The sequence below is a fragment of the Capra hircus genome, chromosome 19 (genome assembly GCF_001704415.2).
Source record: "Capra hircus breed San Clemente chromosome 19, ASM170441v1, whole genome shotgun sequence".
Classification (NCBI taxonomy): Eukaryota; Metazoa; Chordata; class Mammalia; order Artiodactyla; family Bovidae; genus Capra; species Capra hircus.
The window spans coordinates 21,353,742-21,372,711 of NC_030826.1; the positions used below are offsets into that span (position 1 = coordinate 21,353,742).

The 18,970-nt window shown below is 40.0% G+C and overlaps 1 protein-coding gene across 2 annotated transcripts in view; it reads left to right on the forward strand.

Annotated features, from left to right (window-relative positions):
* GOSR1 (golgi SNAP receptor complex member 1) overlaps positions 5,414-18,970 on the forward strand; it is a 34,927-nt gene continuing 21,370 nt past the window's right edge. For both annotated transcript variants that reach the window (XM_005693293.3, XM_018064361.1), the window contains exons 1-5: positions 5,414-5,521; positions 8,335-8,455; positions 13,983-14,070; positions 14,413-14,520; positions 17,825-17,916. In XM_005693293.3, the coding sequence (XP_005693350.1) occupies positions 5,491-5,521; positions 8,335-8,455; positions 13,983-14,070; positions 14,413-14,520; positions 17,825-17,916 (440 nt within the window). In that variant the 5' untranslated portion in view covers positions 5,414-5,490. The remainder of the gene's footprint in view (positions 5,522-8,334; positions 8,456-13,982; positions 14,071-14,412; positions 14,521-17,824; positions 17,917-18,970) is intronic.

The window sequence follows — 18,970 nt, forward strand, 5'->3', positions numbered from 1 at the left end:
TTTCTTTGTGTTTTGTCTCATAATCTTTTTTCAAAAGCAGTAGACCAGAAAAGGTTATTGTCTCAATTCAAAAGTTACGGATTTAGTGTTTCTACCTATTTGAGGGGAAAAATAGTACCAGACAAGGAATACAGGTTGTTAGCTGCAGAGTGTTTCTGTCTTCACGAATTGGCTTAACATAAAACTATGTTTCTGGAATAATTACATAATAGCCACAGGTCAGCTAGATTGATGTGTGAGTCTAGTCATTCCGCAATGAACATAATAAAACTGGCCATGGAAAGGTTTATGTACCCATCTCAAGCTTGCTTGTTCTAAATTTGGTTCTTTTTATAAATAAGCAGAGTTAGAGTAATATGTCCTGGCACTTTTAGACACAGTGGTAATGAACTTAAAAGCCCTTTTTTATTTAGCAATGATTTGTTGATAATGTTGCTATAACAGGAATTAAGAAAACAAAGTTATATTTAAAAAAAAAAAAAAAAAGGGCTCTGCAGGAATTCATACTCCAGGCCAGAGAAATAGAAGTGGAAATAAGCCGTACTTCTGTTGTGACTGGTTCTTCTAAAAAGAAAGTCTGCTATGGAAGCGATACAGCACAGCGTTGAGCATGGACTTCAGAGCTCTGCCACTTGCTTCCTCTGCAACTTTGTTTTGTACAAGCTTCTTAACATCCCCTTGAGTCTCAGTTTTTCTACTGGTTAAGGAATAATACCTGATAGAACTGTAGTGGGAATGAAGCAAAATGACACTAGCAAAGGGCCCAACATTGTATGTGACTCAGAAATGGAATGACCTTGGTAACCAGTATCCTTTGCTTTTTTCTGATCACTTTGAAAGAAAATTATTTTAATCACCTATATGAACAAAAGATCGGTTTACAGGTGGGCTTTTTAATTTAGAAGAAATCCCTAGACATGAATACTAAAAATAAAAACTTCCAGTGTGTGCTTCCATAAATGGTATATAGCATGGCTTGTGCTGGGCTAAATCGCTTCAGTCGTGTCTGACTCTCTGCAACTCTATGGACTGGGTAGCCCACCAGGCTCTTCTGTCCATGGGATTCTTAGGGTTGCCATGCCCTTCTCCAGAGGATTTTCTTGGCTCAGGGATTGATCCTGCATCTCTAAAGTCTCCTGCATTGGCAGGCAGACTCTTTACCAATAGCGCCACCTGGGAATGGCAGTGAAATTTTAAATTATGCCACATGCTTCATATTTGGTTTTAAGTAAAATTAGATTATATTTATGCTTTCTCAGTGAAAACAGCTTTACTTAACTGCTGTGAGAAATGAACGGTAATGATGGTCTTTGTCCCCAAATATTTGAAGTATTTTCCTGAATTTTTGGAGTTTTCTCAGAAAGAACAAGAACCTTTTGGTTTATGTCATAAATATTGAGGTGAACATCCAGGTCACTGAAAACATTGGTGGCAGCCTAAGCTACCTGTCTCCCAATATTTCACTGGAAAATAATGCAAAAAAAAAAACAAGAAGGAAAAAGTAAATATACAGAAACCTCAGTGTAAGCTGAAGCCAAAGAATTTCAAAACTCCAAACTAACAATAAGATGAGAAAAATAACCAAATCTCAGCATACACTCTCACATGCCCTGCCCCAGCCCTAGCCCAGTACAAGGCTTTGTGGAGAAAGGCAGAAGAGGAATTTCAGCACTGGGCCTAAAGTTAGTGTAAAACTACTTCCAGAAAGACTAAGTGCATCTTAAGTCTGAATGGCCTAAAAAAAGAAAAAAAAAAATTGTCCAAGCAGATCAAATCAGAGCACAAACCGTAGAGAAGAGGCTTCGGAGTGAGTGTAACTTAAAGGGGTCGAAACGAGTCAGACACAACTTAGTGACAGAACAATGACAACAAACAACAATAAGGAGTCAATCTTGGACACAGGAAAAAGTACAAAAGAAGAAGCACACTTTGGCAATTGGGTGATGAGAACAAAAAGAGAAAGAGGACAATTTAGAGTCCTGCAAGATAAACGAAAACTGGGCTTCCCTGGTGGCTCAGTGGTGGGGAATCTGCCTGCCAATGCAGGAGACATGGGTTCGATCCCTGGTCTGGAAAGATTCCACAAGCCTGTGAGCCACAACAACAGGCCACGTGCTGCAGCTACTGAAGCCTGAGTACCTCGAGCCTGTGCACCTCAACGAGAGAAGCCTCTGCAATGAGAGGCCCACCCACCACAACTCGAGAGTAGCCCTGCTCCCCGCAACTAGAGGAAGACTCAGCGCAGACATAAATAAATATTTTTAAAAAAAGATAAAACCTGTGGAAGGATTGGAAGGTTACTAAAGTAACAAGGACTTAAGGGTCCTGACCCTAGCAAAGGGAGCTCAGAGGTGAACGTGATGAAGTTTTCGCCTTAAGGCATTTGTTGACTCGTAAGTGGCGGCTCAGATGGTAAAGCGTCTGCCTGCAATGTGGGAGACCCGGGTTCGATTCCTGGGTCGGGAAGATCCCCTGGAGAAGGAAATGACAATCCAGTCCAGCACTCTTGCCTGGAAAATCTCATGGACGGAGGAGCCTGATAGGCTACAGTCCATGGGGTCGCAAAGAGTTGGACATGACTGAGTGACTTCACTTTCACTTTGAAGCGGTGAGTAGGAGAGACACAGTAGCAGAGAACCAACAGAAGCTTTAGGCAGGTAATGTCAGTTCAGCACCTGTCGAGGAAGGGGGGCACTACTGGTCATCAGACTTTCAACTAGGACACTTGCATGACTACACATTAGGAGTATCAGTAATTACAAGTAACCGAAACAGGCCAATTTTTACATAGAATCCCACTTGGTATTAGTCCCACCCCACACTGGAGTAAACTGATCTGCACCTACATGAAGTGCCTACAAGAAGCAGAAAATTGTGTGGAGGAAGATACCCCCTAGAGTCTCCTATGATTACTACAAATTTCAATCCATAATGTATAACATCCAATTAAAAGTTCCTTTTATTATCCCATCTCAAATGAAGAAAGATCAAGGAAAAAAATAGAAATAGTGCCATGGGAGTCACAGATTTTTCAGTTATCAATCAGACTTTAAAATAATGGCAAGGAATAAATTCAGGAAAGTAAAACATAAGATGGAAGAATTTTAGCAGATAATTGTGCTCAGTCGCTCAGTCGTGTCCAACTCTTTGCAACCCCATGGACCATAGCCCGCCAGGCTCCTCTGTCCATGGGATTCTCCAGACAAGAATACTGGAGTGGGTTGCCATGCCCTCCTCCAGGGGATCTTCTGACCCAGGGATTGAACCCACGTCTCTTACATCTCCTGCATTGGCAGGCAGGTTCTTTACCACTAGCTCCACCTGGGAAGCCCTTGGCAGATAATTAACATCTATTAAAAATTGGAGACTTGCACTTCAGGGCAAAATGGACTAGATGTGGTTCTATTCCTCCCACCAAGCACAGCAAAAAAAAAACCCCAAACCCTCATGCATTATGCATAAAATAAAGGAGACTCAGGTAGAGAGAAGGCAGACCACCCAGGAACCGCCTAGGAACCTCCAAGTGACCTCCTGCATCCAAGGAATGACCCAGTGGTGAGTGCCCTGGGTCTTCTTTGCCTCATGTATCCCATAATGGATCCTGGAGACACTAACAACCCAGAAATGCCAAAGGGCGCAGACAAAAAAAAGTAAAGAAAAGCCTCTCCAGCCAAAGAACCAGGAAAGGGGCAACCTACCACGGCAGAACAGTCTTAGATAACAGTTGTACTACTCCAGCCAATCGCTATAGAAAAAAAAGAGGCCATCTCTACCCTCCGCCAGCATAGGCTGAAAGGGCAGCCTAGCACTCTTCCCCACTGCCTGGGTGATATCAAAGAGGGCCATGTGGGGAGCTAGACTATCACTACCACATAGTGGTAATGAAGTCCCCTGTCATGGTGTCAGTGGAGGGCAGGTGGGGAGCAGTAACAAGTCACCCTTCCCACCTGGGTTAACAACAAAGGCCAGGATGGAGGGGATGGGGTGTGTGTGTGTGTGTGAACTTTTACTCCCAGCTAGTAGTAACAAGGTTCTACTATCTTTCCCATCAGCATAGAATCAAAGGAGCTCTTCTTAAACAGAGGTGTTAAATAAGATCCAGAGTCTTATTGAATATAATACCTAAAATATCCAGAATACAATTTTTTAAATCACTCATTATTCCAAGACCCCAGAAAATTTCAACTTGAATGAAAAAAGACAACAGATGCCAACATCAAAATGACACAGACATGGAAATTATCTGACAAGGATATAATAAAAATATTCCAGTGAGCAATTACAAATAATCTTGGAATAAATGATAAAAAGAATCTCTGCAAAGAAAAACTCTCACCAAATAAAAGATATAAGGAACCAAATGAAAATTTTTGATCTGAAAAATACAATGATTAAAGCCAAAGAAACCTAGGCTAAGACCCACCATAATCAACCTTCTGAAAACTAAAGATAATGAAAAAGTTTTTAAAGCAGAGAGAAGAAATATATTAGTTTTAGTGGAAAAAAATTCAAATAACAGGCAATTTCTCATCAGAAACTGTGTAATCAGGAAGGAATTGGCACATTTTTCAAGTGCTGGGGGAAAAAAGCAATTGTCAACCCGATTCCTAATCTGGCAACGAAATTTTTCAGGAATGAAGGGGAAATCCAGACATCTCAGACGAAGAAAAACTAATAGAATTTGTCTCCAGCTGAACTACTTTTTAACAAATGGCTAAAGGAGGTTCTTGAAACAAAACATGATACAAGGCGGAGGTAGGATGCAGAGGTTGGTCTCGGGAAGAAAAGAGCCTCTGGCTCCGAGGAGAGAAAGAGTGGCTAAAGATACACATTTGAGAGAAGGTGAAGGAAACAGGCAGTTGGGTCTGAGGATGACTTTTTTCTCAGCCTGGGAGATAACTCCCGCTGCAGCTGCTGCTGCTGCTAAGTCGCGTCAGTCGTGTTCGACTCTGTGCGACCCCACAGAGGGCAGCCCACCAGGCTCCTCTGTCCCTGGGATTCTCCAGGCAAGAACACTGGAGTGGGTTGCCACTTCCTTCTCCAATGCATGAAAGTGAAAAGTGAAAGTGAAGTCGCTCAGTCGTGTCCGACTCTTCGCGACCCCATGGACCGTAGCCTACCAGGCCCCTCTGTCTATGCGATTTTCCAGCCAAGAGTACTGGAGTGGGTTGCCATGTCCTTATCCAGGGGAGGTATCGCCTAAAGAGGGGATAAACCCAGCCAGCTCAAGGCGATGATGCAGGTTTGGGACGCGGAGAGCGAATACAGACACCAAAAAGACAGATGTTCAGTGTGTGCCAGGCGCTATATCTGAAGCTGTCCATCTCGCTACTCAAAAGGTCAATATGATATATTGACCACCAGGTGGCGGTGTCTGTGGAAGCTCACGTATCCCATCGGCCCTGGCGCCCAGCGGAAGAAGGCGTGGACGTGACTCTCTGGCTCGCTTCGCCTCTACTCTCCTATCCCCACTGACGTTGGACAACAAAGATGGCGGCAGGAACGAGCAATTACTGGGAAGGTGAGGGGAGAACTCCTTGTATGTCTTGCCAAGGGGCAGAGGGGCTGAGTAAGGACGGGTCTTGGCGGAGGCAGCAGAGAGAAGAGCCTGGCCTCCAGAGCGTCTGAGTTGAGGGGTAGGGCTGGTCTCGTGGGAGTCCTCGGGCCTGGGAGTTGTAGAAACCGTACGGTCTGGGGAGGAGGCTGACCTGATCGGCAGCGGGACCTGGGGCAGGTGTTGGGCAGAGAAGGCTGAGCCGCGGCCGACAGGAAGAGGGTCTGATTCTCCGGAGGAGAGCTGGGCTGAGACGGTAGCGGAACTTGGACGGAGGGGTTTGGGGTGTGAACTCTGAGAGGAAACGAGTGTTGAGTCCAGAAGACTGGAGGAGTCAGCGCCTTAGAGTTGAGGTCGCTGTTGGACAATTGAGTAGGGAAAGAGAAAGGAGAAACTTGTCGGTCCGGTCCATCGAGGGAAGTTGTGTGAGCGGAATGACTCCCTCCTGTGGGGTCCCCTTGGCAGCGTCGGGCTGGGACTTCGAGGATTGGGTGGCGAGTCGCGTTTGAAGGCAGAGGGAATAACTTTACCCTCTGCTCCGGAGATCGGTTTTGTTAAAAAGAGAAAGTTGGGAGAATCAATGCATCTGCTATACCTCTTCTACCAAAAAAAAAAAAAAAACCCACACCCATCTTATGACTTGACAAGTACGTTTATTTAATTCCTGAAAATATGATTCGATAAAGTGGCCTCAGGTAAAACTCATTTCTGGACCATGATGATGAACAGAGATCAGAGAAGGGCCCCCCCACCTTTTTTTTTTCCGATTGTCTCTTTGCTCTTCTGCAAAATAGAAACTACTCTCCGAAACCCCTTTCCTTTTTAGCCTATTTATTTCCTCTTGCTCCCCACTGAAGCCTCTGGAGACCACCACAAATAACAGTATTGTCACGATCAACCTCTTGGTCTAAAATACTTCATTCCAAGTTCATGGGTATTTACCTGTCATACTCTCAGTATGCTCTTGATATTTTATACTTGAGAAGACAATTACTAATTACAGAGAAGTGTGCTAATAGTTTAAAACGTATTAAAACGCTTATTTGAAACGTGTGTGCTAGCTAGAAAAAAATTTTAAATTATGTAGAAGTGATTATTGGTATCTTTAGTCATTGGGCTGTACTGTTTTGAAGCATCGTGCTATAATAATTATAGCAGCTTATTTTTTATTGAGTACACTTGCTCTACAATGCTGTGTTAGTTGCTGTTGTACAGTGAAGTGCATCAGCTGTGTGGATACATATATCCCCTCCCTCTTGAGCTCGCCCCACCACTTCTATCCCACCCATCTAGGTCATCACAGAGCATCGAGCTGAGCTCCCTGTACTAGAGCTCCCTGTTCCCACTAGCTATTTTAGGCATCTCTCTCTCTCTAGTCTTAAGTCTGTGTCGGACTCTTTCGATCCCATGGACTGCAGCCTGCCAGGCTGCTCTGTCCATGGGATTCTCCAGGCAAGAATACTGGAGTGGGTTGCCATTTCCTTCTCCAGGGGATCTTCCCAGCCCAGGAATCGAACCCAGGTCTGCTGCATAGCAGGCAGATTCTTTACCAACTGAACTATGAGGGAAGCCCTGTTTTTTTTTAAGTAGTGTATTTATGTCAAACCTAATCTCCCAGTTATCCCACCCTCACCACCTGCCTCTGTGTGCAGCAGGTGCTGTTCCCTGTGTCTATAGTTCTGTGCCAGGTTCTTTAAATACATGATTAGTAATGCATAGAAAAACTCTGAAGGTAAAGATTTATAAAGCAAAAAGCAGAGATTCATCGGTTAAATCAATTGTGAATAAATCTCAGAGACAGTTCTCAGAGAACTTTAGGCTGAGCTGAGATTCTCAGGTTTAGTCTCTGGGAAAATGTACTTCACTGTATTACCTGTATGGTGCTTCCTACATCTGGTTGCTGGTTAGTGTATTGAAATAATGTTTTATATTCTTATTCCTGAAAGATGAGATGTTTATACTATGCGTTCTATATTCCAATAGTTTTATTTTGACCTCTACTTCATCATGAATGAAAGTACTCATTTCTAGATAAGAGTTACTGGACTGGCTTCTCTCACTCAGCTTAGATGCCAAACTATTGTATGATGCCAGTTTCTCTCCATGTGTGTTTTCTTCTGTTCTTTTCAAACTTATGCTCTTATTTCTGTCATACTTAGAGTTGACCTTGTCGGTAGCACATTGTTCATTTGCTGTTAAACTCAGCCTCTTCAAATATCTTTCAGTAAGCTTGTCGAAAGATAGTTTTTTAAATCTTTGTCAGTGATTTTTTTCTCTTTATCACTCACTCTGTTGTTAAGAATTTCATAAATTTCATAAGCCTAGTAAAGCTTTGACACTTAAAGAGATAGGATGATCCCTGTCAAAAAGAGTGATGGTTTCTTTTTTATAAAATTAGCTGGTAAACGGATACAGTGCTGGTCATAAACCATATTCAGTTCCTTTGGTGATTTGTTCTCTTCTGTTTTCCCCTGAGTTACAAAATTTTAGTTACTGCTATAGAAATAATTTCAGGGACGTTAGAACAACATTTGTTGTCTAGCTGTCTTTAGGATAAAGCCGAAAATTTGCATTTCCCGCTGTTTCTCCCCTTTTGGCCTCATCTGAAGTTTAAATACGTGATGGTATGTTTCCATGGGTAAGTGTTTGGTTCGCATCTTTTAGTACTCTAGATATATGATCATCTTCATAGTTTGTTTTCTTCAGAAAAGTTTTGTGTTTTTTATATCTACTGAGGGGCTTTCTGTGTCTAATTATTTGCTTTTGTAATTTTGTTAAAGATCTCAGGAAGCAGGCACGACAGCTGGAAAATGAACTTGACCTGAAACTAGTTTCCTTCAGTAAACTATGTACAGGTTACAGCCACAGCAGTGCCCGAGATGGAAGACGCGACAGGCATAGGTACCGCCAGATTCTCTCTCTTTTGCCTTAGAGTTATTTATATAATATTTTTAAAGCATGAAAAAAAATAAAGTAAAATATGTAACTCTGTAACTTGGTCTGTTGGTGACTTTTTGGTGGTTTTTAAAGTGATTTATAAAAATTCTTAATTCTAGAGACTGACATTTATTTGGAATCCTTAGGCAAATATTGTGTTGGTATCAGGAGGGAAATGTTAAGGCTTAAGAATGAGTTCATCAGAAATAAATTTCTGTTTCATCCCGTATGAGGAAATGTTGCTTTGCCCACATTGTGTTTCCTATATTTTCTGATTGCTAACTGGATCTGAGGGACTACTCCAATGCAAAGTATACCTACTGCTATTCTGGTGTTTTAGAATTAATCTAATGCAGTGTATATGTCCTCACTGTTAATCATCCAAGCTATTTTAAATTTTGGTTCTTTTTTTTTTTTTGTATTGGGGTATATCTGATTAACAGTGTTGTGATGATTTCAGATGAACAGTGAAGAGACTCTGTATCCATTCTCCCCCAAACTCCCCTCCCATCATCCAGGCTGCCACATAACACTGAGTAGAGTTCTCTGTGCTGTTCAGTAGGTCCCTGTTGGTTATCCATTTTAAATATAGCAGTGTGTACATGTAATTTTTGAGAAACTGGTATACTACTCTTTGAACAGATGTAAATGTAGTCTTATCTTTGAACCTCACTTTAGGCCATCCACTTATTTTTTAAAATATTAGGAAATACTTAAGACAGGAAGATAGGAAGAATAATAGAATGGATCTCTGTGTGCCTATCTCCCACTTTAAGAAACAATCATTATCAATTCATTTGAAGCCCCTGATGGCATCCCATTCTCCGTATGTTTTTACTACATATATTTGTGTTCCTGAACGATTCATAATGGTTACTTTTTAACTTGCTTTTTTGTCTAACATTATTTTTTAAAAATAACTTTATTTATCTTTGGCTCTGCTGGGTGTTCCTTGCTGCATGGGCTTTCTCTAGTTGTGGCAAGTTGGGGCTACTCTTTGCTGCAGTGCTGGGGCTTCTCTTGTTGTGGCGCACAGGCTCTCGGGCACGTGAACTTCAGTAGTTGTGGCTCCCGAGCTCTAGAACAGAGACTCAGTAGTTGTGGTCCATGGGCTTAGTCGATGTTACTATTGTAGTTGTTTGGGGGCACCGCAAACTACACCCTTGTAAGATGGCAGAGTTAATCAGTGTTGTGTGTGTTCTGACTCCTCCACGGACAGGTCGTTCCCCCTTTTCTTTCCCTCTCCTCAGGCCTTCCGATGCCTTGGGACACAACAATATTGAAATAAGACCAATTAATAACTCTACAGTGACCTCTAAGTGTTCAAGTGAAAGTGTCTGTCAGTTTAAATCAAAAGCTGGAAATAATTTTAAGCTTGGAGAGGAATTCATACTGAAAATCGAGATAGGTCAAAAGCTAGGCTAAACAACCGAGTTCTGAACACAAAGGAAAGGTTCTTGAAAGAAGTTTAATACTGCTGCTCCCGTGAACAGACGGATGATAAGAGAGTGAACAGCCTCACTGCTCATACAGAGAAAGATTTAGTGGTCTGAACAGATCAAACCAGCCGCAGCATTCCCTTAAGCCAGAGCCTAATGCAGAGCAAAGCACTAACTCCCTCCAGTTCTGTGAAGCTGAGAGGGGAAGCTGCAGAAGCTAGTCGAGGTTGGTTTGTGAGGTTTAAGGAAAGAAGACATCCCCATAAGAGCAAGGAGAAGCCATAAGTGCTGATATACTAGTAGAAGCTGTAGCAAGTTATCTAGCAGATCCAGCTAAGGTAATTAATGAAGGTGGGGACATTAACTAGCAGGTTTTCAATATAGATAATACAGCTTTCTATTGAAAGGTGTCATCTAGGATTTTCATAGTTAGAAGTTGATGTCTGAAAGCTTCAAAGGACAGATTAACTCTCTTGTTAGGGACTAATGCAGCTGATGACTAAATTTAAGCCAGTGCTCACTGACCGTTTCAAAAATCCTAGGGCCCTTAAGGATTATGCTAATCTGCTCTGCCAGTGCTCCATAAATTGAACAACAAAGCCTGGATGATAGCACGTGTGTTTACAACAGAATATTTTAAGCCCACTGATGAAACCTATCTTTCCGAAAAAAGATTCCTTTTAAAATATGACCGCACACTGACAATGCACCTTGTTCACCCAGGAGCTCTCATGGAGATGTACAGTGAGATTGATGTTATTTTTGTGCCTGGGTTAGTGTCCGTTCTGTAGCCCATGGATCAAGCAGTAATTTCAACTTTCAAGTCTTATCACTGAAGAAATAATAAATAATGGAAGCCGCTATCTATGGCTTCCACAGATAGTGCTTCTTCTGATAGGTCTGGAGAGAGTCAGTTGAAACCCTTCTAGAAAGGATTCACCATTCTAGATGCCATTAAGAGCATTAAGATCACAGGAAGAGGTCAAAATAATGTTACCAGGTATTTGGAAGAAGTTGATTCCAACCTTCATAACTTTGAGGATAACTTTGAGGGGGTTCAAGACTTCTGTGGAGGAAGTAACTGCGCATGTGCTGGAAATAGCAAGAGAATTAGAAGTTAGAGTTGGAAGTGGAGTCTGAAGCTGTGACTGAACTGCCACAGATGGCAAGTTATTTCTTCTATATATTTACAGATAGATAGATATAGATACAGATACATGTATACAAACGGATATATATGAGCTTCCCAGGTGGTAAAGAACCCGCCTGCCAGTGCAGGAGACATAAGAGATGTGAGTTCAATGCCTGGGTCAGGAAGATACCCTGGAGGAGGGCATGGCAACCCGCTCCAGTGTTCTTGCCTGGAGAATCCCATGGACAGAGGACAGATAGGCTATAGTCCATGGGATTGCAAAGAGTCGGACCTGAATGAAGCCACTTAGCAAGCACACATGCATGGATATATATGTGTGTGTGTGTGTCTAAGTTTCTTATAGATAAATGGTTTCTTGAGATAGAATCTACTTCTACTCCTGGTGAAGATGCTATGAAGATCGTTGAAATGACAACAAAGGATTTAGAATATTACATAAACTTAGTTGATAGAGCAGCAGCAGGATTTGAGAGGATTGACTCCAATCTTGAAAGAAGTTCTGCTGTGGGTAAAATGCTGTCAAATAGCATCGCATTCTGTAGAGAAATCGTTCGTGAAAAGAACAGTCAATTCAACAACTTCAGTGTTGTCTTATTTTTTAAATTGCCATAGCCACCCCCGCCTTTACCAGCTACCACCCTAGTCAGTCAGTAGCTATCACTGTCAAGGCAAGACCCTCCATCAGCAAAAAGATTACTCATTGAAGACTCAGGTAATCGTTAGCATTTTAAAGCCGTAAAGTATTTTAAATTCCAGTATGTACATTGGTTTTTTTTTAGAATAATACTATTGTATACTTAACAGATTACAGTAAAGTGTAAACAACTTTTATGTGCACTGAGAAACAAAAAATGTGATTCACTTTATTGAAATGCTTGCTTTATTGTGGTGGTCTGGAACTAAACCCACAGTATCTCTGAAAAAGATACAAGTATACTTGTACTTTTATGACTCCTTTAAAGGGGAAACTATTTGAAAACATTCCATCAGAAATTCTACAACAAATTGAGAATGAGTTTGTGGAGTTACTTCACTCTCACTGTCCCTTTTAACAAGAAACCTAGGGCCATGAGGATCCAGTGTGCCTCTTAAAGTGTTTGTTGCCCAGGTTGAAAGCACGTCATAATGAGTAAACTCAGTGATGACCAGAATTTTTCTTCCAGGAGTTTTTTTTTTTTACTTTCTGTGTTTTGAGAACTATGTGGTCTGTGAATCACCACATACTTATGAAATGAATTAAATTTAACTGAGTCTCAGTATTGTGGAGAGGATGTTTTCCCTCATTTCCCTGGACCCTTATCTCCCTGAGAGTGGTGAATGTAGAGATTGCCTCCTCATTCATTCAGCAAGTATTTTAATGAGCATCTGCCACGTGCCAAGCACTGTTCTAGGTGGTAGGCTTATATCTATAAACAAGATAGAGGCAGTTTTCTTCCTGATGGAGCATACATCATTGGTCCATTGTTCTTTTTCATATATCTGGTAGGGGAGGATCTGTATTAGTAGTGTTTAAAGTATTTCCCCTGGGCACTTTCTAAGAGATAACCATGGAACCTTGAGTTGACTCTGACATGTAATAAAGAATGAGATATTTTAAGGTGACTGAATTAAAATTTTAAAGAAAAATTTGGACCTAAGCATCCTAACTTGAAAATCCTCCTTATTAGCTACTTTTTGGCTATTTCACTGTTTGTTACTGTTGCTGTAAATGTGTATGTAGACAAGAGAAAGAGCCAGGGTAAATTTTGCCATTTAAAATAGAAGTGTTAGTGTTAGTTGCTCAGTCGTGTCTGACTCTCTGCGACCTCATGGACTGTAGCCCACCAGGCTCCTCTGTCTCTGGAATTCTCCAGACAAGAATACTGGAATGGGTTGCCATTCCCTTCTCCAGGGGATCTTCCCAACCCAGAGATTGAGCTGGGGTCTCCTGCATTGCAGGCGGATTCTTTTCTGTCCAAGCTATCAGGGAAGCAAACTGATGAAGCAACTGCCACAGGGCAAGACGAAGTCTTAATAAGAGTGGAGAACATAGTCATTGTCTGGTATTTATCTGTGTTCGGTGTAACTAAGATCAGTATTGAGCTACAGCTGCTCATATGATAATATATACCACTTGGGGACTTAATGAAGATTAACGGTTTTTCAGAAGAGACAGAAACTTTCAAGACATTTGGTTTTAGAATTTGAATCTGTCAAACATAAGTTTCACTTGTAAAAATTAGGTTTGACTTTCCAGACTTTAGAAGACAGTTCAATACATGTTTGCAAAGCAAAACAAAAGAAATTATATAATCTAAGAGGAAATGTAAAATATTGGTATTAAAACTTCCCTGCCAGACCTGGCTATCTTTATTAGACTTGAAGCCAATACCTGATTATTTAAGATTATTCATCCAGTTTGTGGATTATTTAAATCTCAATTTTATTTCTTTTTGGAAAGAGTTATGGAAGGAAGACAGAACTTAAGGTGAAAAATTTAAAGATTATTTCTCACAGATCTAACATAATCTCTAATACATTTATGGCTCCTCTTACATGCTGTACTATGTAGTTCTGCAGGTTTATTTCACATAATTTGTTCCTTCAGATCCAGCATTTAATTAGGCACTGTCATAGCTTAAGTTATTTTCGTTTGGGAAACAGGAAGCAAGCATTTAGAATTTCTTTGCATTATTAAGATTGGGACAGTCGTACATTCAATTTTATTTTATACTGAACTTAATATTCAGGATGTGTGGTCTTTATAGGAAAACTTCAATAAAAATTATATTTTTTTTTGAATCAAAAAGAATGTCTCAGGGGTTCTGACCTTTTTAAAAATAATTACCCTATCATTTTAAGTATATTTTAAAGGATTAGGTTTAAGTAATAGATTCTCTTTATTTGAACTTCTCTTTAGCTCTGACACAACACCCCTTTTAAATGGATCAAGCCAAGACAGAATGTTTGAAACTATGGCGATTGAGATTGAACAGCTTTTGGCAAGAGTGAGTACCTTCTGTTAAAGGATTATTTTCCTAGTAACTGTACTTGTTAGGTATGGTACTAGATTATATTAATGCAGACATCTTTATTGAAATTACCCTTTCATTCAAAATGTGTGCCTCCCCAGGCCACTTGAGTTTTGATAACCGCCATTCCAAGGTCCTATTTTATTAGCCCTTTTGGATTATTTTGGGGAAATACCGAATCCTTACATGCTGTCTCTGGTTTTGTTTTTTTTTTTTGCTGTTAGCCAGAAGGGCATATAGGCATTTAATTTGCTTTTATCTCTTTATCGTGCTTTCTGAAATGTTTGTATGGGTTTTCTTTCTTTTCTTCTGTTTTAGCTTACAGGAGTAAATGATAAAATGGCAGAATATACCAGCAGCGCAGGTGTCCCCTCCTTGAATGCAGCGCTGATGCATACATTACAGCGACATAGAGACATACTGCAGGTAATACACTGGGCTTGAGATTTTTATGTCAGTATAGGAGGTTTTTGAGTTTTCTTTACTCCATGAAGAAAACTATTCTATACTAGTGATAAGATTATATAGCTAATCAAGAAAACTAAACAAAAAATTAGAAACAAATTCAGTACGTTAATGACTTGCAAAATTAATATATAAAGCAAGCAGTTTTCCTACGCACACACACACAATAACCTGTTAGAAAGTACAGTGGAAGAAACTAAAAAGTTTTATGTATAATTTAATAAGAATGTATAGGAAGGACTTACGTATATAAAGTTCTGCTGAGGAGCATGAAAGATTTCTCTCTCAATCAGCCTGTCCGTTGAATGTTCCCTGATAGTTGGTCAGGAAGATCCACTGGAGAAAGGATAGGCTACACAATCCAGTATTCATGGGCTTCCCTTGTGGCTCAGCTGGTAAAGAATCTGCCTACAATGCAGGAGACCTGTGTTTGATCTCTGGGTTTGGAAGAGCCCTTGGAAAAGGGAAAGGCTACCCACTCCAGTATTCTGGCTTAGATAATTCCTTGGACTGTATAGTGCATGGGGTCGCAAAGAGTCGGACACAACTCAGAGACTTTAACTTTCATTGAATGTTATCCCAATGGAAATAACAGGGTTTTTCTTGTTGGCTTCATTTTTTTTAAAAAAATGGCAAAATGCCACCAAAGTTTATTTGAAATTATAGTCATACAAAAATAACCCAGAAGAAAACATGTGAAGATGAAGGTAAGTAGTAAAGGATGCCTAGTTCTACCACATATTAAAACCTGTTAAGAATCTAGAATAATGAAGACCATTTGATTCTGGAAAAAAAATTAGATCAGTAGAATACAACAGAGTTCATATATAGACCCAAATATGCATGAAAATTTAGTTTCTGAGAAAGGTGCTATTTTGAATCAATGGGGAAGAAAGAGATTATAAAATAAATGAGTTATTAAAACTGGGTAATTTCTGGCAGGGTCAGGGAGGGGGGAAGCACTCAATTTCTATCTCATTCCTCCTATCCAGAGTAAGTTCCAAATGGGTCAAAGATTTATATGTAGAAAAAGAAACTATAAAATTTCTTGGTGGTTGAAATTATACATTTTGGGATAGTAAAGGACTTTCCTGCTGCTGCTGCTAAGTCACTTCATTTGTGTCTGACTCTGTGCAACCCCACAGACAGCAGCCCACCAGGCTCCCCCATCCCTGGGATTCTCCAGGCAAGAACACTGGAGTGGGTTGCCATTTTCTTCTCCAATGCATGAAAGTGAAAACTGAAAGTGAAGTCACTCAGTCATGTCTGACTCTTAGTGACCCCATGGACTGCATTCCACCAAGCTCCTCCATCCATGGGATTTTTCCAAGCAAGAGTACTGAAGTGGGGTGCCATTGCCTTCTCTGAAGGACTTTCCTAAGCAAGGCCTATTACCAGAAACTGTAACAAGTGATACAGAGGTACATTGATAGAAATAAGAAAAAGGGAACCAAATGGAAAAGTGAGGAAAGGATTCAAACTTGTTTATAGGAAATGAGTGGCCAAATTCATAAAAAGCTGGTCAGCCACATTCTCAAATGAAAAAATGCAAATCAAAATGAGATAAGATTTTTCACCTGTCAGATTAGCAAATACTGAACCCATTTATGGCAAGAGTGCAGAAAAATAGGCACTCTTCAATTTTCTGGGAATGTAAGTTGTAGCCTTTCTAGAAAGCATTTTAGCACTATCCAAATTTTTGTGTAAGATTGTTTGACCCAGTTATTCTACCAGGCATTTACCCTTTAAATATACCTAGAGAGTACAGTAAAATATATACACAGCTTGTTTATTGAAGCTCTTTTTAACAGTCAGAAAAAGGAAAAAAAGGAAACTAAATTGTTTATTGTAGGGAATTTATTAAATTACGGTAGTGGTGGCGCTAGTGGTAAAGAATCCGCCTGCCAAGACTGGAGACGCAAGAGACCCTAGTTTGATCCCTGGGTTGGGAAGATCCCCTGGAGGAGGGTATGGCAACCCACTACAGTATTCTTTCCTGGAGAATCCCATGAACAGAGGAGCCTTGCGGGCTACAGTCCATAGGGTAGCAAAGAGTCAGACACAACTGAAGCAACTTAGCACTTAGCATGCAGTCATAATTTTAAAAATTATATATTAAATTTTAAAAAATATAGGTTCAATTTGCTAATAGGGAAAGGTTACTTGATATTTTATGAACTTAAAAGATTACAGCAGACTATGGTATGATTTTTTTTTTTAGCATAAATGAAGGAAATAATAAACTTGTATATGCAAAAACATATTTCCTAAAAGAAACTGAAAGAAAATAATGACAATATTAAGAACTGTGGAACAGAATGGTTTTTATTTGTATTTCGTTTGGTGCTCTTTTAGTTCATGGTGCCCCACGTGCATGTATTATTTTTGCTTCTAAAGGATCAATAGGGGCTCTCTGGGAGGTGGGGTTATGTTCTTTTTTTTAATCTTTTTAATATATTTATCTGAATTTTTTAAAGCAATGAATATTCCTTAATAACTTAAAAATATGGTAGAAAAAAGAAAAGGAAATATTCTAAAATTATTTTATTCTTTATGATTCTCTTCATTTGATTGGTTTAGAAATTAACTTTCTGCAGGAGTTCCAAAAAAGATGAAATTTGAAAATAAGCCCCATTGGGTACACTAATGAGTAGAAAGAGCTTCCGAAGTTTTGTCCTAGGCTATCTGAAGTTATTTTATCTGAGGATTATTTTTTCTTCACAGTTCTGCCCTGTAGGACAGGGTATGAGAGGATACACAGGATGGTGCTCTAATGGCACTGTTACCCTCGTGCCGGGCTTCCCAGGTGGCACTCTAGTGGCAGAGAACCTTCCCGCCAGTGAAGGAGATGTGAGAGACCTGGGTTTGATTCGTGGGCCGGGAAGATCCTCTGGAGGAAGGCATGACGACCCACTCCGGTATTCTTGCCTGGAGAATCCCATGGGCAGAGGAGCCTGGCAGGCTGCAGTCCAGTGGATTGCAAAGAGTTGGACAAGATTGAAGTGATTTCACAAACGCACGTACATACATACAACTGAAGTGACTAGACACACACCCCACTACCACCACCCCCCGGTGCCAAACTGTTTTCATTTGAAAAACGTTGGTCACTCTTTGGGAAACTGATTATAATGGTATTTTTTACCTCTTGGCAATTAGATTTCTTAAATAGCAGTTTTCTTGACAGAGATTTGTAGTATAACAATATATAACTGGCTCAATAAGGTAAAAGTTTATGTTGAGACTGGATATTAATTTATTGCAGGATTATACACATGAATTCCATAAAACCAAAGCAAACTTTGTGGCAGTACGGGAAAGGGAGAATCTCATGGGATCAGTACGAAAGGATATTGAGTAAGTTACCTTTTATATTATTTTGTAAGGTGTTTACTCAGAATTAGATTGAAAGTGTATCCGTGATTAACAACAAATTGAGTAGCAGAACCATGATTTAGATTTCAAGGTTTCTATTTCGCATTTCACAGTTCTTTAAACATTGTTGCTTCAACATGGTCCTAATCTACTTTGCTGGTCTTATCTCCAGCTTACCCTAGTTTTACCATTGACTCTTGCCAACCGTGATGTTCCTGTCTTAATTCAAAGTCCAGTTTAGATGATGTCTTTGTGAGTTTTTCTCTGATTGTCTCCTACCCACCTTGAGCATTACATTAATAACATTACCAATAACCAAAGCTCTCTGCGTTTCCCCTCCTTATGACCCTTTCTGTCCCTCTACCCTCTCCCTTACCATAACAATTACATACTTAAGTAGCTATTAGAGTAGCCTTTATTGCCCCAGAATCCGAAATCTGTTTTTTCCAGGTTTTATACAGACTCATAGCTTTACATCAAATTATTTAAGGACTCCTAGCATTTTTCTGCTGCTCTTAATCCATAATTTTTTGACTGTGTTCTTTTCCTCTGTCCCTTTACCTCACCTTTAATAATATAGCATTTTATACACAGTTTTGAAATTTTTTTTATAGCTGTTCTTGACTAACAAGGTCAAATCCATTGGGCATCTAATTAAAGCTGCAGTCTTTCCACTTTTAGGCCATCTGTTGAGACCTTTCCTTGTCTCACTTGTGATAGACTTACGGTATTTAGGTTTCGTAAGTGTGATACGTATGATTCATGAACTGTGATGTGTACTACCATATTATGAACTGTAAATTTCATGTGTACTCTGACAAACATTATCTTGGAGTTCCCTTATTTTGTTGTAACAGTAAGACAGTTTTACAGCTCAAACCACTTAATATTCATTCTATTCAAAATTTTTGTCCAAAACTCTAAACCTAGGATTGTCCAGTCATCAGTTATGTTTTTATCTCCAGAAATTATCTTGGAAAATTAATTTTTATTGTTTGTCTCTGTTTTATCTGTTTTTCTTATATTTAGTCATATG